The sequence below is a fragment of the Apodemus sylvaticus genome, chromosome 2 (genome assembly GCF_947179515.1).
Source record: "Apodemus sylvaticus chromosome 2, mApoSyl1.1, whole genome shotgun sequence".
NCBI lineage: Eukaryota > Metazoa > Chordata > Mammalia > Rodentia > Muridae > Apodemus > Apodemus sylvaticus.
Genome location: NC_067473.1, coordinates 35,072,587 through 35,094,598, shown reverse-complemented (window position 1 = coordinate 35,094,598; position 22,012 = coordinate 35,072,587). Strand labels below are relative to the sequence as shown.

Genomic DNA, 22,012 nt, shown 5'->3' with positions numbered 1-22,012 from the left:
TATAAGAGAGCAGGCTGAGCAAACCAAGGGAAGCAAGCCAGTAAGGAAAATCCCTCCATGGCCTCTGCATCAACTCCTCCTTCCAACCCTGCTTGAGTTCCAGTCCTGACTTCCTTTTGTGATGAACAGCAATGCAGAAGTGTAAGCTGAATAAAACCTTTCCTCCCCAACTTGTTCCTTGGTCATGATATTTGTGCAGGAATAGAAACCCTGACTAAGACACCTGGAAATAAATATAAGCCTCATGACCATCAAAGAAACATATTCTTCCAACAGACTTACATCATTATAGAAAACAAAAAAACAGTGAAAATACAGGAGAAAAAGTAATCATGTACTACCTGGTCCCAACTGGTTCATATACAGTACAAATCCTATGCTCAAGATTTAGGGATTAGAGTGTGAATAGGGGGGCAGAGTGATTGTAAAAGACATAGAAATAGGAACTTTGTTGTGAGATTTTGTCTTCAAAAATGTCAGACAGAATACATCCACAAGCTCTCATCAACATAGCTTCCTAAACAAGCCTGGAATAAAGATAACACCAACAAACACTTGAACACCAAAGAGGGAAAGTAAGAGAAATAGTCTTCCATGGAGAAGAAACACCCACTTGATTATCCAATACCAAGTGTTCAGCCCTGTAATTATATATACTCAGAAATAAAAATTGCATTACTTGGACTGAGGAGGTTATATTTATATATTAAGAATATATAATATAAGATGTGATATGTTGTATATATAAAAGCAACAAAAGAAACAGAGGCCATAATTTGAGAGAAAGCACAGGGATAGTGTGTATGGTAAGGTTTAGAAGGAAGAAAGGAAAGGGAGAAAATGATATAATTATATTTCAATTAAAAAATAAGAATATTAAAAATAAATAAAAGGAACAGAATCTATTTTGCTAACCAGAATATCTTTTTTCAATATGGATGTTATGCATTGAAACATCTGATGATATAATTTTTAAAGGGAAAAAACTTTTGATAATAGCCAGTGTAGGGACAGGATAATGAAAAACCACAAGATAACTGCAGCAAGATATAAAGGTGAATTATTCAAATGAGAAAGCACATTTTAATGAGTGGTTGAATTTCTTAAATGATCCTCCTGGGCTTAATTTTATATGAACAAGTTACAAACTCAGGATCACATTTGTTCCCAGAGTATTTTAACTTAGAATATAATGCAGATATCATTCTCAAGAGATAAGTTCTATATTTTCCTGTACTGTTTACTTCTCAGTGTTTATTTCATATCTGTTTAAGAGGAGAGAGTATTGGTACCAATAGCCAGATATTGGTACTTCTTTTTGTTGGTTATAATATAAATGAGATATGCTGATTTTTAATATAAAATTATTTAGTAATTTTTTATTACTCACCATGAAAAAGCAATTTAACAATAGTTTAAAAGACAGCTGTGTAATTTTTCCAGAATTTCAGGTGTCTGCAATTGATTTGGTCATGCTAAAAGACTTTTGTAATTATCAATTTTTTTGTGAGGCAACTTTGAGACATTGTGAATTTTGCAATATCTCAATGAAGTTACACATCTTTTAAATTCTTTCAGATTTAAGCAATAACTTTTACTAAAATTATAGATAAAAAGAGGAGGCTTTGTCCAATATTTTGCTGCAGGAAAGTTAATGTTTGTTTAATTCTGTATTTAAATTTGTTTCTTTGGTCATGGTTGAGCTATAATTACATAAAAAGTTATATATTCAGTGTGTGCCATAAGTCAGTTTTATATGCACAGAATATTATGAAATGATCCTCACAAGTAAGTTTAATACCTCTGTGTTCATGTTTAGATACTGTTTTACCTGTTGTGAAGAGACATTACAACCAAGATGACTTATAAAAGAAGCATTTAGTTGGAACTGGCTTACAGTTCCAGAGGTTTATCCCATTATCATCATGACAGGAAGTGTGGTGAAAGGCAGGTAGGCATGGTGATAGAATGGTAACTGCAAGTGGTCTTTTTTTTGATCTGCAAGTTCAATGGCCTACAATGATCTGCAAGTTGTGGGCAAAGAGAGAGGCTGGTTCTGGCATGGGTCTTTGAAACCTCAAAGCCAAGCTCCAGTGACACACCCACTCAAACAAGTCCACACCTACTTAAACAAGTCCACACCTACTCCAACTTGACCACACCTCCTAGTCCTTCCCACATGGTTCCACTACCTTGTGGCCAAGATTTCAACTGTATGAACTTATGGGGGCCATTCTCATTCAAACCAACACACCTCTCATAGGCATTTCTTTTAATACTTTTATTATCATAGGGAGGAATTTTGCCTGAAATTTCCTGTCAAGACTCAGTCCTTTCCAGTGATCAAATTCAGTTTGTTAGCTTAACCATCTCACTGGACTGAGATGGTTGCCTCCTTTGTGAATCCTAGATTCACAGTCCTGGATATAAATACATGGAATGATTTATATATCTTCATAAAGTAAAAATGAAATGGGGTAGAGTGGAAATTTTGTGTATGGGTAGTATATGATCAATGAATGAGAAATTTGTCTTAAATTTCTTATTGAAACCTATTACTATGAATAAATCACATACTCCAATAAAAATAATTTTATAATATTTGATATTGTGATAGGTAATCTTGATTGACATTACGGGAGGCTTAACATTTGCTAAGAAAATTAGCGCTCAAAATATCTGTGAGAACTTTTTCAGAAAAGTTGGATTATGATGAGGACCCATCCTTCATTTGGGTAGTACAGTGCAAAATGCTGGTGTTATAGAGTGAAAAAATGGGGAAAAAATGGAATTTCTACTTCATAATGTGAACACAGTGTGACTAGCCATATCATCCTTCATCCATCCTTGTTATATCCTCACTCACTGCCTTATTGTCTCTTTATGATGAACACCTTCTGATCATGAATTTAAACAAGCCCTTCAATCTTTAATTTGGTAATTGTTAAGTACTTTGCTATAGCAGTTAGCAAATCAGCAAATACAGATATTTTCTTTACATTTTAAATGTAAGCTAAAACCCTGTAGAGCAATTTAAAGCAATTCTTTTCAAAGTGATATTAGACTGTTTTTCTAGGTTTTATTTTATTTAATTTTTTTACTTAATATTTTATTCATTTACATTTCAAATTTTATACCATTTCCAGGTTTCCTCTCCGTAAATACCCATCATATTCTCCCTCCCCCTGCTTCTGCAAGCGTACTCCCCCACCCACTGACCCACTCCTGCCTCCCAGCCCTGGCATTGCTCTACATTGGAACATCAAGCCTCCCCAGGACCAAGGGTCTCTCCTTCCATTTATGTCTGACTAGGCCATCCTCTGCTACATATGCAGCTGGAGTCATGGGTCCCTCCATGTGTACTCTTGGGTTAAGTTTTCAAATAATGTTCTGTTCCATTCCTGGATGGTATGAGTAATGGACACTAGACCAGAGGTGGATAGGCTTCATTCTGGTTTTAATCCATGGACACAGAAAGTATTTAATCCTGGGAAAATCAGTGAATTTCAGCTTCATTCCCTTTCTTAAAAGATAATGATGTCTAAGTATATTCTAAAAATGAAAAATTTCAGAATTTCTTTTAGCCACATTATCTGACTTGTTATAGTAGATGTTTTCCAAAGTCCAGCAAAGATTTCTCTGACTGTAAACTCAACTATATGAAATAGATAGTGAGATGTTATTTTTTAAATGTAATATGTTTGACTACAATGGGTCATTAGTCTTTTCTATGTCAATTCTATGATCTACTCCAAAAATATGTGTTGAACACTAATCCTTGACATAGTGTTATTTTGAGTTGGGGTTTTAGGAAAATGAGTAGGTTATGAGAGGGGAAATCTCATGAATTAGATTAATGTCATTAGAATAAGAAAGAAGAGGGATGGGAAATAGTCTCTGTCTTCTTCTGTCTTGAATAGTCATCTGCAACTAGAAGGAATAATTTCATCAGTTGGCTGATACTTCAATTTTTTGGCTTCACTGCTCTGGAATAGTCAGAAATTTTGTTTTTTAATCTACCCCATCTATGGCTCTTTGTTATAGCATCTTAGCAGACTAAAGCAATGTCCTAACAAAACTGAAAAGTAATATTTTGTCAGTGTAGAGATTTGAGATGATTTCAGTTAAATTTCTCATTTAGTAACATTCAAATTATAATAAAATGCCTTTTAAGGTAGAATCCACAGTTAAATACAATTTCTTATTTTTCTTAAGAGACCTGAACAATAATCAGTGTCTTATTCTTCACTTTTCCATTGTGCTGTGATTTTCAGATGACATTTTAATGTTATGAAAAGACATCTCTGCAGTGCTCTGTTGGATTTGCTTACTGATGTGTTCTTCCTTAATTAACAAAGGGGAAGACATTTAATATTGTACCTTCAGCTGTACACAATATAAACATGGATACAAAACCTCAATCTGTTTTTTTTTTTTAATAGTGACTCGAAATGACTATTTTAAGATAGAGTAAGAGTTATTCAATTTATACAACTGCATTGATTAACTTTATGTTAGTGTCTCTTTTGGGGGTAGTTTATTTAGTTAATAATTGTTATATATCAAAGATATGAATGGCTTGCACTCTCAGACTGAAACGGGTAGACATACACTCATTCTTACTTAACACAGCTGATTTATGTCAGCACTCTTCTAAGAAGTCAAGGCATCTCGTATTCTGTAGGAAACAAGGGGGCAGTGATGGTCTGGATAGGTTGCCCTGGCAGCACTGATCAGCTCTTGTCACAGTTTGCAAGAAAGAATGTGCAATCACTTTGAGTGCTGCTCCCTGACTCGTCTGCCTCCTGGCAGGAGAATATAAGGCTCCTGTCACTAACCGTGATAGTTCCAATAGCAGATGCTGGGAAAAGTAGGGCGGACACCTCTGTGGCTGCTAACTAGCTGGTCCATACTACATTTAATAAGGGGCACGAGTCCTGGCTGATTTCATATGAAAAGAAATCTCCCAGCCCTTATCTCCTTATCTTCAGATTGAGTGCTGCCTACTATTTAAAGCATCTGGAGTCTTTTAAGAAGAACACTTCTCTCTCTCTCTCTCTCTCTCTCTCTCTCTCTCTCTCTCTCCTTTTTCCATTCCTTCAACATTAAATCCATCCACTCCTTCTCTCCTTTATTGTTCTCATGATCCCAGTGTGTAACTTTGCCATTTTCTTATAAAATAAACATAGAAAGCATAGCAGAGTTTATTAGATATCTTGAAACCACATGACTTTAATGTACAAGAAACACAAGGGCACCACAGTGCAGTAACCACCAACTTTAACTTTCAAATGATGTCCAAGAGGAAATATCCAAGTTCTATTATAAAGCTAAGTTCAAAATAGATTTTTAGATACTTCAAAATTCACAAGAATATCTCATATTTTTAAAGGTCTAATTCTGTAAAGTAGGTCCTTTTTACCATGCTAATGGTGATATACTTTGAAGGGTGAACACAATGTGGTCTTCAAGATTATCTAAGCTCAGTGCTTGCAAACTAGTATTCCTAAAACCAGCCATGATTTATCTGGTTATGCATAAAGTAATGGTGTGTGTGTGTGTGTGTGTTTGTGTCTGTGTATGTTTGTGTGTGTGTGTGTGTTGTGTGTCTGTGCATGTATATATGGAAAGCTCTATGAGTTAAAGTTTCCCTAACAATTGAGTGAAGAAGGTCTGTGAGAGAAAGGATAGGTACATGTCTCTTGCAATAAATGGTTCAGGTGACCATTTTATGTCTGGTATATTCCTAATCTGAGCAGGTGCTTTTGTAGTAGTGGCAATTCCTCCCAGGGCAGGTCAGTGTAGGTAGGCCCTTTGGACTGTGAATATATTGGAGTGTCTTGTGGGCACTTCTTAAATGACTGCTTTTCTTATTTCCCACCCACATGGTTAGTCCAGGTTCTGTGAAAGATTTTATTCAGTATTTTCATAATTCTATATGTTTTTATTATTTAGTACTTAAAATTGATGTGAGCTTAAGTAAAATGGCACTGGCTACTGAAAAGAAAAATTAATCCACATTTATCTTTGATTATAACTTTTTAATAGGAATCTATTACTGAATCATTTACTAAAATCATTTCATTTACTAAAGGAAATGATCATTTACTAAATCATGATCATTTACTAAAATTCAGTATTTACCTATAGTAAAACTCTTAACTAAATTAGAATAGAAATCAATTGTTAACCTTGTAAAAAGTCCTAAAGACTTCTACCAGAGGGTTTTAGGAAGCTGTATTATCACTGATAAAATTTTATAAAAAACTACTGCATGTCAAAAGAGCAATTTAAGATGCCTTTCTTTGCAATTTTTGTTTAATGATGCACTTGAAGTTCCATACAGTACAATAAAGAGTAAAAACATGCATGTCCTGGAGAAAGAAGCAAAACTTTTCCTTATCTGAACATAGTGTAAGTTTCTACCTTGGGAATTAAGGAAAATTTACATAAAACTACTAGGATTAATGAAAAAGAACACAAACTTTCTGGACCATGCAAGAATGATCTGTACTTTATATAACAGTTTAAAATAATGGTGACAACTTCAAGGTAGAAAGGATTCTATGAGCCACCAAAACTGTAACTCAGGAGGTATAAATTTAATGACACTTTCACAGCAGCATTATTAGCAATGACACTTCTCAACAATACATAGTCACAGGAAAGGACAATGCATTCACTGGCTTGGGAAATTTATCCAAAATGTACATCATTCACAACAAACTAGAATCTTGAAAATGAAAAGGAGTTTCTTAAATCCTGTAAAACAAAACAAAAACAAAGAAACAAACAAACAAAACATTCCTCAATGCTAAAATGGTGTTGCTGCATAAACAAAATCCAAGCTGTGAATAAACATTTGAAAACACTTAGCCTCAATTGTAAACACGACAATTTGTAGGTCAACCTCATGATAAGGAAAGCAATCACTCCCTAAAGTTGCCCTCAGAACCCACAACTATGTAAGAGCACAGTGCAAAAAGGAATTAAGGGCACAAGTGGAGCTCAGTTGCCCTTCAGATAAGGAGATGATCTGGGATTATTTAGCTAAGAAGTGTGTAATCGCAAGGGCTCTTATAGACGGAAGAAGAAAGGAGATCCGAGTGAGGAATTTGAAGGTGTCACGGTGCCAGCTTTGAAGATGGAAGAACCAGGAGCCCAGGAATGAAGTAGTCTGCTGAAACTAGGGAGGCAAGAAAATCACTTCCCCACAAGCCCTCAATGAGACAAGAGCTCTGCAGCTCTCTGTATACTAGAGGAATTGCACATCTGCCCTCCAGAACCGGGACTTAACAAACCTGGGTTATTTGCAGTTGTGTTAGGGCAGGATTAGAAAACAAACACAAGCTCCAGTGAAACACTCTGACAAATATTTAAAGGTCACAAATTGCAAATATTTAAAACTGTAACTATAGGAGAGATAATGGAAAATGTGAAGTCATAAAACACCAGTGATAAGTAAATAGGTTAGTACGGCCTCTCCTGAGAACAATATCAAAATACTTAAATTGTTTACAAGTTCGAGATGAACACACTTATATTTTCTATGTTTATATTGAAGCAATTATGACATATTCAGATAAAGAAACTGATAGGTCTTACTTAGGAGCTCTGCTTTAATATGGAGATGTGGTTTCAACAGGTTTCCATAAAAGGGAGAATGAATAAATAACTCTGATGGAATAGCATGTACCTGAACAATCTAGACTTACTTCCATCAACATGGCTGGACTACAAAGTTATACTTTGGAGCCAAGATGCATCTTTCAGCAGGTAAATATGTGTGCATAGGTCAATGCCGTTAGTGTCATGTACATGTATTTTAATGTAAAAATTCTATTGTTTTGGAATAAAAAATATGAGGTATACTTGAAAAATAAAACTTTTGGTTTAATACATGGCTCAGTTAGTAAAACACTTCCTATGTACATGTGAAGATCTTAGTTTGGACCCTTAAAGCCATGTAAGCCAGATGTAGTGGGACATGTTATATCTGTAATCTCAGCACTTCTGTAGTGGGAATGAGGGCAAGACTGAAGAATCTCCAGAAGTTCATAGGACCTGATGCATGATCAATAGACAATAAAGAGATCCTGTGTCAAGTAAAACCGAAGGCACCCACTGACATCCCAGCTTGACTTCTACCCTCTGCAAGTACATAGTATCATACACATAAACATTCACACACATACAGAATTCATTATACACATAGACAGGGAGAAAAGATATATGTCAATTTCAACGTAAAAGTACTATTTTGATGATAGTTTGTAGATTTTATGAATTGGACAGAATGGTTTCAGCAATAACTCTAAAGAGTACATGAGTAGGCGTCTCTTATCTTATTCTCTATTTTTATTGAATAAGGAAACATATTTTTGTAATTAAATAAGAAAGAAGTACATGTATACTTAACTAAATAACCATTTTGACAAATAACTTTTATCCCACAACATCAGAATATTGAGAAAATTAATTCATCCTAGGGTTTGCATCTGAAATGTCCACACTGCCTCCTTTATTGAGGTATGGTCACCAGCTGGTGGCACTGTTTGGAGGAAAAGGTGAAAGTTTTGGCAGTGGAACTTATGTGGGGACATCATGTGTGGAGGAGGACATAGAAGGTTTGATTGGTCCCTGACGGTTCTCTCTGTTTCCTGTTTGGCACAAGCTGAGCTCTTTTGTTTCTCCATGTATACCTGGCATGGTATTCTGCCCCAAAAGGGAACAGAAATGAGGATGCCATCCATGAACTGAGACTTCTGAAACCATAAGGCCCAATGTCCCCCATTTTTCCATTTTAAAAGTTTTTCTTAGGTCACAGTGATGATATTCTAATTCAAATGATATATAATAAAATAAAAATAAATGGCAGGAAACTGTCCATGTATATATTTATAAGTAGTATACTATATCTTTCTGCATCCTTAGTTATGATTAAAAGTGTTTACTCTCACTGACTTAGTTTCCTTTTTACATTCAATTCCTACCACAAGGATAGCTAAAACTATTCTCAACAAAAAAAGCAATTCTGGGGGAATCAGTATCACTGACTTCAAGCAATACTACAGAGCAATAGTTTTGAAAACTGCATGGTATTGGTACTGTGACAGGCAGGCAGATCAATGGAATAGGATTGAAGATCCAGAGATGAGCCCACACACCTATGGCCACTTGATCTTCAACAAAGGGGCTGAAAACATCCAGTGGAAAAAACATAGCCTTTTCAACAAATGGTGTTGGTTCAACTGGAGGCCATCATGCAGAAGAATGCGAACTGATCCATCCTTATCTCCTTGTACTAAGCTCAACTCCAAATGGATCAAGGACCTCCACATAAAGCCAGAAACACTGAAGCTAATAGAAAATAAACTGGGGAAGACCCTTGAGGACATCGGTACAAGGGGATGTTCCTGAACAGATCACCAATAGCGTATGCTCTAAGATCAAGAATTGACAAATGGAGCCTCATAAAATTACAAAGTTTCTGTAAGGCAAAGGATGCCAGCAAAAGGACAACTCGGCAACCAACAAATTGGGAAAAGATCTTCACCAACCCTACATCAGATAGAGGGCTAATATCCAATATATATAAAGAACTCAAAAAGTTAGACCCCAGAAAACCAAATAACCCTATTAAAACATGGGGTACAGAGCTAAACAAAGAATTTTCACCTGAAGAACTTCGGATGGCAGTTCTTAACTTAAGAGAAGCAACTTAAACAATGCTCAACATCATTAGCCATTAGGGAAATGCAAATCAAAATAACCCTGAGATTTCACCTTATACTAGTCAGAATGGCCAAGATAAGAGCTCAGGGGACTGGAGGTGTTGGCAAGGATGTGAAGAAAGAGGAACACTCCTCCACTGCTGGTGGGAATGCAAATTGGTACAATCACTCTGGAAATCAGTCTGGTGTTTCCTCAGAAAACTGGGCATGTCACTTCCGGAGGACCCTGTTAAACCACTCCTGGGCATATACCCAGAGGATTCTCCAGCATGTAATAAGGATACATGCTCCACTATGTTCATAGCAGCCCTATTTATAATAGCCAGAATCTGGAAAGAACCCAGGTGTCCTTCAACAGAGGAATGGATACAAAAAATGTGGTATATAAACACAATGGAGTACTAGTCAGCCATTAGAAACAATGAATTCATGAAATTCTTAGACAAATGGATGGAGCTGGAGAACATCATACTAAGTGAGTTAACCCAGTCTCAAAAGATTAATCATGGTATACATTCACTGATAAGTGGATATTAGCCTAGAAACTTGGAATACCCAAGACATAATCCACATATCAAATGATTTCCAAGAAGAACGGAGGAGTAGCCCCTGGTTCTGGAAAGGCTCAGTGCAGCAGTATAGGGCAATACCAGAACAGGGAAGTGGGAAGGGGTGGATGGGGGAGCAGGGGGAGGGAACAGGGCTTATTGGACTTTCCGGGAGTGGGGAGCTAGAATAGGGGAAATCATTTAAAATTTAAATAAAAAATATATCCTATAAATAAAAAAAAACAAAGTCCTTAACAAATAGTGTTTGCAAATGGGACTTCAAATGAGCTATAAGCTCATAAGCACGCTATAAGCAAACACATTCAAAATGATATAATACACTATTTTACTATTGGTCTTATGAGACTTTACCTGTCTTTATAGGTAAAATGAACCACTATATCTGAATACTTGAAGTATTAAGCAATCTCTTTCCCAGATTCCCTATACCATGTGAAAAAGGAAATCAGTTTTTGTCTTATTATTAACACTACTCCTTGTAAGGCTCACCTGAATGCTTTGCCCCCCTTTCTTCCTACAGCTGTCTCTGCTGGGTGCTCTGGTCTGACCATTATTGCTGACGTTATTGCTTCCATATCAGACACAGGCATGAAAGTCTTGCTCCAAGCAAGGAGCTAAGAACTTGGTGTATGGCTTCCCAGATTTGCCATGTATCATTTCTTCTTTGCGCCCTGCAAATTTCCAGCAGTATGTAAGGGTACAGACCCCATTTAAAGCATTTAAAGCACCATCAAACACTTTCCATTGGTTTTAGAGAGGTTTCTCTGGGACGTTAGCTTCCACCCTAACCTACTTCTTACTAAGTGGTTTTCCCTTAACTCTTGCATCCATTCCCACTCCCACCTTCATTATATTAAATATGGATAATGGTGTGCTCACTGAATTTTTTAAAATAGCTGGCAATCAATTTTGTTTGAGCATATGTGGTACTGACATCACTTAAGTATATTACTTTTCTTTTAAGAAAAAAAGAATAGAATATGCTTTACTTGGAAAGACTCTTCAGAAAACACTGTAATAATGTACTTTCATGAAGTTACAGATCTCTGAATTTTGCCTGCTTTCACACAAATTGCCTAACAATTTTAATATTATATATGCTCCTAAATATGCTAAACCTAATCTGAGGGAGCCTTGCTGATCCTACGGAGGACACACTCTAAAGGGATTGACATATGAAAAGATATCAGTTTTTCTCTGGATCAGTCTCAAAGGCAGAGGAGACTGTGCTAAGGCTGCTAATCATAGAGAGGGGTCATTATCCTAGCCCAGAGGCTTGTGTGGGAGACTCATGATCCTGTGAATTACAAGAGTGATCTAAGTAATGTTGGCAGAATCAAACAGTGGCAGCTCGCATTGTTAATCCCTCTGCAGTCACCTGGAATCTGAAGAATGTCTGCATCTCTGTGACTGGAGTGGAGCTGACTGGGCCAATGTGCCTGTCTAACATCACAGCTTTGCAGAATTGACTGAGCACTTGGGCCATATTCACAGGCTTCCTGTGGAATCGCTGAAACAATCAGAGAGCATTCATTTCTTTAAATAGTTATACAACTTTGGGAGATTTGAGTCCCAATGACTCTATCATTCTGCTCATCAAAGTACACTGGGACACCAATAGTCAATTAATAAATGCCTTAAATCAGACAAGTGGCCATTTCACATAATAGTGACATTCATGCCTTTGAAGAAATCATGTGCACAGAATAGCAGCAGATGTTTTTCCTTCCCACTATTGACAAATCAGCATACAGAAGCCCCAAACTGCACTTGGAGGAATTTAGGTCAGTGTGAGGAAATCAGTGTGCATTTAAAGACTCTTTGTGTGTGTTTAAAATATGTTATAATGTTTTAAGAAACAGCCTTTCTTTCAGAGATGCTGGTAAGGCTTCTGCAGAGAACTGCAGCTGTTCAGACACATTCAATAGGAATGATTCAACTGGGGGGGTGTCATTGCAGGGGAAGGAAAGTTTCATAGACACATGGCTGTGTGCTAAAAACATTTTGGAACCAAGATTTTAGGTCTAGAACAATAGTATCCTAAGTGGGGTGCCTTTCCCAAGAAACTAAGTAATGAAAAGAGAGACTGAAACTCATGTTCCTATTTGTTCTTTGTGTTTTATATTATATTATCGCACTGATATATTATTGTTTGCAATATGTACAATAGTTCCTATTGTTAGACCATGAATGTGACTCATGAGGTCAATGTAAATACGGAGAGACAGAATTTTATTTATGCTTTTGCTGATGAGGTTGCAGTTTGAAATTAATTAACACACTCGTAAGTATGTTAAGCTGAGTTTGCAGTGAAGAAAGAAAAGCCAGTATCCACTTGAGAGTGACAAACCCCCTCCAACAGATAGGCTGCTACTGGCTTACAGTCTCTTGGAGAGGATTTCAAAACAGATAGGCCTTGGGCTAAGTGTATCTCTTGGTGGCCCAGAATATACATTAACGCATTCTTTTCTCATCCCAATGCTCTAAGATACCACATCCTCTGTAGATGCCTGCCTCAGGCCCACCAAACATGTTTGTGAGGGCCTACTATCTTCTTTCTCCTTCCCCTCTCCTCATACTTCTTAGAGATTGAAAAGGTAACAAAATTAAATTCCAGGATCTAACAAAGTATCTTTGACATAAATTTAGGTATTTGGAAGAGGAGGCAGTGAAATATTTAAGAGAGAAAATATGTAACTGTGTGAACTAGTGAAATGGTTCATCATGTAATAGCAACTGCTACCAAACATAATGAACTATGTTACAGCTCTGGAATCAACATAGCAGGAAGAGAACTGATTCCTCAGGATTGTCCCCTAGCCTCTGCATGCAGGCAGTAACAATCATATACCAACTATGTACTCATTTGCCCGTATCTGAGCACAGCAAATGTTTCTTTTCTGAATCTGGCAATGTTGGATTTTTTTGTTTTGTTTTGTTTTAATTATAGGACTGTTTTATATGTATGGGTGTTTATTTCGGTCTGTCTGTCTGTCTGGGTAACATATGTGTTCCTGTTGCCAGCAGAGCCCACAGAAGGGCACCACATATTCTGGAACAGGAGATATAGTGGTTGTAAGGTATCATGTGGTTGCTGAAAATAAAATATTGGTTCCAAAAGGAATAACCAGTATTCTTTTTATTTTATTTTATTTTCTATGGAAAACCATCAATCCATTCCACTACATAAAGAAACTCAAAGAGAAAAGCCACATGGTCATTTCATTAGATGCTGAAAAAGCTTTGGACAAAATTCAGCATCCTTTCATGCTAAAAGTCTTGGAAAGAACAGGAATTCAAGGTTCATACCTAAACATAGTAAAGGCAATATACAGCAAATTGGTAGCAACCATCAAACTAAATGGAGAGAAGCTTGAAGCAATCCCAGTAAATTTAGGGACTAGACAAGGCTGCCCTCTCTCTCCATATCTTTTCAATATAGTACTTGAAGTTCTAGCTAGAGCAATTAGACAACATAAGGAGGTCAAAGGGATACAAATTGAAAAGGAAGAAGTCAAACTATCACTATTCGTAGATGATATTATAGTAAACTTAAATGACCCCCCCCCCCAAAAAAAAACTCCACCAGAGAACTCCTACAGCTGATAAGCAACTTTAGCAAAGTGGCTGGTTATAAAATGAACTCAAGCAAATCAGTAGCCTTCCTATACTCAAAGGAAAAGCAAGCTGAGAATGAAATTATAGAAATGACACTTTTCTTATTACATGCTGGGGAATCTTCTGGGTATATGCCCAGAACTGGTATAGCAGGATCTTATGGAAGTGAGGTGCCCAGTTTTTGGAGGAACCACCAGACTGATTTCCAGAGTGGTTGTACCAATTTGCAATCCCACCAGCAGTGGAGGAGTGTTCCTCTTTCTCCACATCCTCGCCAACATCTGCTGTCTCCTGAATTTTTAATCTTAGCCATTCTGACTGGTGAAAGGTGAATCTCAGGGTGGTTTTGATTTGCATTTCCTTAATGACTAATGAAGTTGAGCATTTTTTTTTTAGATGCTTCTCTGCCATCCGAAGGTCTTCAGGTGAAAATAATAAGGATACATGTTCTACTATGTTCATAGCAGCCCTATTTATAATTGCCAGAAGCTGGAAAGAACCCCCAGGTATCCCTCAAAAGAAGAGTGGATACAAAAAATGTGGTATATATATTCACAATGGTACTATCCAGCCATTAGAAACAATGAATTTATGAAATTCTTAGGCAAATGGATGGAGCTAGAGAACATCATACTAAGTGAGGTAACCCAGACTCAAAAGATGAATGAATCATGGTATGCACTCACTAATAAGTGGATATTAACCTAGAAAACTGGAATACCCAAAACATAATCCACACATCAAATGAGGTACAAGAAGAACGGAGGAGTGGCCCCTTGTTCTGGAAAGACTCAATGAAGCAGTATAGGGCAAAACCAGAACAGAGAAGTGGGAAGGGTTGGGTGGAAAACAGGGGGAGGGAAGGGGGCTGACAGGACTTTCGGGGAGTGGGGGTCTAGAAAAGGGGAAATCATTTGAAATGTAAATAAAAAATATATCGAATAAAAAAAAAGAAATGACACTTTTCACAATAGCCACAAACATCATAAAGTATCTTGGTGTGACTCTAACCAAATAAGTGAAAGATCTGTATGACATGAACTTCAGGTCTCTGAAGAGGGAAGTTGAAGGAGACCTCAGAAAATGGAAATATCTTCCATGCTCCTGGATTGGCAGGATTAATATAGTAAAAGTGGCCATCTTGTCAAAAGCAATTTACAGATTCAATGCAATCCCCATCAAAATCCCAACTCAGTTCTTTATTGAGTTAGATAGAGCAATTCTCAAATTCATTTGGAATAACAAAAATCCCAGGATAGATAAAACTAATCTCAACAGTAAAAGAACTTGCAGGGGAATCAGTATCTCAGACCTCAAGCAATACTACAAAGCAATAGTGTTAAAAACTGCATGGTATTGGTAGAGTGACAGGCAGGTGGATCATTGGAATAGGATTGAAGACCCAGAAATGAACCCACACACTTGTGTTCACTTGATCTTCAACAAAGGAGCTAAAACCATTCAGTGTAAAAAAGCCTTTTCAACAAATGGCGCTGGTTCAACTGGAGGTCAGCATGCAGAAGAATGCAAATTGATCCGTTCCTATCTCCTTGTACTAAGCTCAACTCCAAGTGGATCAAGGACCTCCACATAAAACCAGACACACTGAAACTAATAGAAAAGAAACTGGGGAAGACCCTTGAGGACATGGGCACAGGGGAACATTTCCTGAACATAAAGAACACCAATATCTTATGCTCTAAGATCAAGAATTTACAAATGGAACATCTGTTCAGACTTGATTTTTTTTTGCAAAATATATACTAACTTATTTAGGAATACCTATGATTTAGATTAGTATCTGTGTCTATCATTAGTAAAGAATATCCAATAAAGTGGTAAAGAAAATTGAGGTTAAAAGAATGATCAGAACTAATCTAATAAAAGTTGAATAAAATCCTCATAAATGTAAATTGTTTTATATTTGTACTTTCTTCCAATCAATATTTTACTCATTTAAAATAGGGAGTCATGATTAAATCTAATATTTTAAAACTATAGTAAAAGAACAACATGCTAAATGGCAGAAGGGTTGAACTTATAGTTTCTGCAAGTGCTTGTCTCTGATTCTGTTTTGTATGTTTTCAAAGCAATAAAACACAGTGTGGTCTATATATATCTAAACAAAATCCATATGGCTATGCACATAGGAAAGTTTCAGAATTTCAAATTATGTAAAGTGAAGTTATTAAAGACAGTTATACAAAGGTTCATTGTGACTTAGACCTGCTGTGTAGAATCCAATACCAAAGTCATTGGATTTCTCCCTGGAATATCAAAGCATACATGCAGTAAGTCAGGCTTGTCCTTCGGACCTACCTGAATCACTGCAAATCAAAAACATCCATCAATCTTAGTTTAGAATCAACAGATGACACACTTGCTGGGTACAGAATCAATTGTCCTAAACTCAACTATTCTCTGTTGCAACTCTTCCAGTGGTGGAATTGGCCACCAGATCTAACAGTACCTAGTCTATATTTTGCTCCTCTCACCCCTGCCTTGCAGTACAAAAGAAGGCTCTTCTTTCCTCCTGTGTCCCCTCTTCCTCTCTCAGACCTAGAAGGCTGACCTGCCTCCTCCTTTTTGCCCAATGATTGACTTCTTGTCATTTTTAGGATCCAATCAATTAACTGGAGGAAAATTTCAGTACACATACTAATTTATCATATTTATAATATCAGTACCTGTGTGGAATAAAAATCAACACCCAGCACTTACATTGAGTTATTTATGTAGCCATTTAAAAATAATGTATTTTTTCTTATAGGAAGAAGCCAGAATGTAGACTTTGTTCCATTTGATCTCACGTTAAGAGATCATTTTTCAATGTACTGTGTTTTGTTACCCCTATACATACACTCATTCTCCTTTTTTTCCCATATTATGTCATTAACTGAGTACAAAGCTATGGCTAAATAACAAATAAATTGGGTGTATTTGCAGTAAAGTCTGGGGCTAAGCTTTGATTTGCGCAAATCATATATAAGAATAGTTTGAAAAATGAATTCCTGGATGTGTTCTGTGTGCTAAAATTCCGCCATGGTTATAGTCACCTATGAAGATGTGCATGTGAAGTTCACTCAGGAAGAGTGGGCTTTGCTGGATCTTTCTCAGAAGAGTCTCTATAAAGATGTGATGCTAGAGAACTATAGGAATCTTGCTGCTATAGGCTACATTTGGGAAGACCATAATATTGACGAACACTTTCAAAGTTCTAGAAGATATGAAAGATCTACTCAGGTTAACAGAGGGTGATTTAAACATATATGTCTAGGATTGCCTGAAACTTGTTATCCCCATGCCTCTGCTTCCTTCCTCAAATCCTAGCTGTGTTCACCCAGCATCTGATAGAAACTGATACAGAGCAAATTCAGAGACACACAGCCAAACATCAGACAGCCTTGAGGAAGTCTTGTAGACAGTTGAGAGAAGGATTGAAGAGCCAGAATGTTCAAGTACACCAAAAGAAGACCTGCAGAGTCAACTAACCTGGGCCCTTAGGGGCTCACAGTGACAGAACCACCATGGAAAGAGCATGCATATGCTGGACCTTGACGATTGCACATTTAACCACATGTTCAATTTGGTCTTCAAGTGTTTTCCCTAACAAATGGAGCAGGGTCTGTGTCAAACAGTGTAGCTTGGCTTTCAATCCTTTTCTGTTAGGTGGTGGGTTTTGTCTAGCCTCAGGTGGAGCAGATGTGCCTCATCCTGCTACAAATTGATGTGCCAGAGTGGGCTGGTACCCATGGGGTCACATCAAAGTGGAAAGTGGGAAGGGGATATAAGGGGGTACTGGGAAGAGAGGAGGTAGGCCTATAATCTGTATATAAGGTGAACAAACAAACAGACACGTTAAATTCAGCATGTCAAGGTTTTAAAATATAAGCAAATGGACATAGATTTGTGCCTGGAAAGAAAATAATTTCATTATAATCAATTCCTAAAATTAAAGTCTCTGAACAAATAAATATATTTCTTATATGAAAACTGCAAAAAAAAAAAAAAAAGAAAAAGAAAAAAAGAAAAAGAAAAATGAATTCCCGGAAGGCTTGGAGATGAATGTGAAACCCACAATCCCCCCTCTTTTTTCATTTGACCAAATAGGTATAGACATGATGGCGGGAACAATATTTGTATTATTAATGAATGACAGGGAAGATTATATATATGAAAAACAAGGAAGCCTTGATTGGGATGTACTCAGATGGAAAGATTCAACATGCGTGAAATTTCATGTACCACCACATAACTGCTAAATTAGCTTCTTCTAGACTTTCTTTATTTGAATAGAAACGAATTTCAACGTTTTAGGCCACTCTTATCGCTATTGTTGTTATTGCTATTATTAATTATTAATTATTATTGAAAAGAGATTCTTCTCTCATACAATACATCTCAACCACAGGCCCTCTCTTCCCACTCCAAGAGACAACAACCAACATTGCAAAACACAATACAACAGGAGGAAAAGAGTCTCAAGAGCAGGCAGAAGAGTAAGAGATACACCCACTTCGATTTCTTTAGAAGTCTCACGAGAACCCCAAGCTAACAGCTGTAACATAAATACAGAGGACCCCATGCAGATCCCTGCAGGCCTCATGCTCACCATTGCAGTCTATGCAGGTTCATGTGAGCTCAGCTTAGCCAATTCAGTGAGCCAGGGTCTCCTCATGTCTTTCATCTGCTCTGACTCCTACACTCTTTCCTCCTTTTCTTCATAGGATTCCCAGAGTTCCAAAGGGAGGGAACTGATAGAGACATCCAGTTTGCATGCCTGCCCCTCGGCAAACTGTCTAGTCTCTGAATCTGCTCCCATCTGCTACTGAAGGAAGCCTCTCTGATGACAAATGGACAAAGCACTGATCTATGAGTACTTCGGAATGTCACTAGGAATCATTTCACTTTTTCCCAGTCATGTTTGGTTCTACCCTATGTCTCTGGCTCCCTGGCAGAGTAGGACATAGTCTCCACTCTCAGGGTGGGCCTCAAGTAGGAGCAGTCATTACTTGGCCATTCCCATAAGTTCTTCTTCATGACACCATTGCCCCAGAACTTCTTTTAGGCAGGACAGATTATTGTTTCTGTGACTGGGTTGGTATCTAGGCTAACTTTTCCATAACCTGCAAGTATCTTCCCTTGTGAACATTTCAGCTAACATTATTTGAAAACAAAATTTGTTTTTAGCTCTGTGAGTCTAAATATACTTAACTACATCCATTCCTTTGAATTGTCTCATAACAGTACAAGCAACCATGAAGACATTTAACAATTTCTATCCACAAAATAACATTGCAAAATATAAAATATTATTGTATAATGCATAGAGAATCTAAGCACACCTTTGCCTCTTAATTGAAATATAAACTCATGTAAATGATAAATCCCCATGAACATCCTTATCTTTGTGTCCTATAAGACCAACTAAAATACTATTGCAAAGATTACTATGTCACCCAAAGATGCAATGTTAACATTAAGGATACATGAAATTAGGTTTTTAGTCATTTGTAAGTTAATTTTATCTTAATATCTTGACTTGGCACATATAATTTGCTATTTAAACACATTGTGTGTGTGTGCGTGCGCGCGCGTGTTTGTGTGTGTGTGTGTGTGTGTGAAAGCATGCATTTGGAGGTCAGAACAACTTATAGTACTTGGGTGTTCCCTACCACCATGTTGGTCACAGGCTTGGTAGGGAGCCTCTTTATGCTTTTGTACACGAAGGCATCTCACTGGTATATAAAGAAATCATTCTTTCACATATTAAGTTACAGGTTCTATAGAACAAATTGAGCCCCATATTTTAATCTCTTTATTGATCTTTACACTGAAAATTATCCAGACTATACAAAAAGACTGAGAGACTTCGGCTCCTACTTTATCTAGTCAGGGAGTGTGATATTAAGTGGAATCTGAGTCTTTATTCCCTAGGGTGTACACATTCTAGAATGAGTGCACAAGATTCATGAATGAATGTAATCCTGAAAGTTGTTTTAAAGAATACAAAAAGTGGGATGTGTTTTGATCTCAACATATAAAATGCAAAGAATATTAAAATAATACTATCACATTAATTTCCAACTCATACTGTGATAAATGACTTTTAACTAGTTAGAAAACTTAATTGTCCTAATGTATGTTATTATTTTGTGTTTGTGCTTTCTGTTTTTTCAGAAAGAAAATCAGGTGCTGAGAGCTCACAGAGCTGTTAGGAACTGCTCCACTGGGTTGAGCCCTAAGTTTATCCAAATCCACCTGAAGACATGATAGAAGTGATTCTTTGTGATAGCCTAGGTGACAGGTCATGATGCTTTCATATACAAGTAGGCTTCTTAATTGTACTTTCTTTTTCCTTTTTGCAGGACATCTAGGAAAAGGATATGGTACCATCAAACGTGTTCTGTGTTCTTCTCTTTATATCTTGTGGTTCAGAGTGCAAATTTCAGATGTTAGACAAGGCTGGGTTTGAAGGAACAGAAGGGTGACAAGGGGTGAGAAGGAAGTAGAAACTTTCTTCTTTATTTTTGCTAACACTTCTATGAGGAATACCAGACCTCTTCACCTAGTGAAAAGATAGCATTTGAGCTATGAGTGCTTTAATCCAGCTTTAATGTAAAAGAAAAGTTAGATGACTGAAACATGGCTATGATATTGGAGACAGATTTTATTTCACCAAAATGACAGCTGTCAACAGAGCACCTTTTCCCTATCTAGCATCAACTAATTTGATTTCCTAATTTGAAAATTAGGAGACTCCAATCACTAGGTTATAGGATGATTTTTGGAAGAAGCAGGCATGCTGGTGCACATCTGTAATCTCAGCATTTGCAAGATAAAGTCGAGAGGATCAGCAGTTCCAGGCCAGTGTCATCCATATAGTGAGCTTGAGTCCAGCCTGAGTTATATGATACTCTCTCTCCAAAACCAAAGCAAAATATTAGAGTATTGGTAGGGCATTAAGCTATAAATAGAAGATGAGGAAATTAAGACAAAACCCTTTTTTCTAAGGCTTACCAATCTAGGAGTTTAGCAATATGGCTTGATTTATTTTAACACACACTTGGCAATGTTTAATGTTATCATCTCATGTGAGTTGAGTCTAGTGAAATGCTACAGCAAGTCCCAAGGGCTCTTTATAGATTTCTTGCTGACACACACACATCAAATGGAATTTGAATGAGAGCCAGACATTATTTCTATTTTAAGTGAAATTAATTGAGCTTTCAATGGTTGTATGATATCTTAGACAGGTGTTTGTCAAGACTCTATCAACAATAGTACCCTTGGGGAGGCTGGAAGAGCAGGTTGTCAGGAGGAAGAAGAGGAAACCCAGGCAACAGCTGCCAGGTGAACTGGTCATATGGAGATGCCTGTCTGAGGATATGCAGTCAGTTACTACTTGGCTGTTCTGACATAGCCTCACCTCACTGACCATGGGTGACAGATCCTGATGTTGCCAGAGGCCTGAGGGAATACCAAAACACTGCCTCTGAGAACAGTTTTTGTGAGTAATTTGTTTTAAACCAATTTTATTTATTCTGTACATACTTATGCTATCAAAATCCTGAGAGAAATTCCTTCTCAAATGATCGCTGACATGCTGACATACACTAGTGTTCATTGTGCTAGGGAATGGTGTTGCTTTTCTTCAGTGATTGGGATTGTCTGTGCAAATGTGTACTCTATCTAAATCACATTGTGGGTGAAGCATTTATCCTCATAAAGGTATTTACCTTTCTTTACTCGCTTCCAGGTCCATTATTCAAACGGTCTTAATTGTAACCAAATGCATGCTATCATTTTATGTTTAGGCTTTCTTCTTCCCCAGAAAGGAAACCAGGCACGGAGAATTCATAAAGATGTTTGACCTGATCCACAGTGTTGAGCCCTGAGTTTGTCCAAATCTACCTGAAAACATGATAGAAATGAAATGTTGAAATATAAGGTAGCTGTGCAATACTCATCAGGTGCATATATAAAAGAGATTCCTCATAACTCCCCTATTCCTATAATTTTATTTACTATGGCAGCTTGAAATTGCTTATTTCCATTCCATGATCAAGTATATGTATTTCAAAGTTTTCA

General features: G+C 37.0%; 1 protein-coding gene across 1 annotated transcript; it reads left to right on the top strand.

Annotated features, from left to right (window-relative positions):
• The first annotated feature begins 16,963 nt into the window (after positions 1-16,963).
• Positions 16,964-17,179, top strand: LOC127677845 (zinc finger protein 120-like). Its single transcript, XM_052172822.1, has one exon. The coding sequence runs from the start codon at positions 16,964-16,966 to the stop codon at positions 17,177-17,179; it is 216 nt and encodes a 71-aa protein (XP_052028782.1).
• The last annotated feature ends 4,833 nt before the right edge of the window (positions 17,180-22,012 follow it).

What these genes read in the sequence shown, in the direction of transcription:
- LOC127677845 (XM_052172822.1), top strand. Translation starts at nt 16,964, where the DNA reads ATGGTTATAGTCACCTATGAAGATGTGCATGTGAAGTTCACTCAGGAA.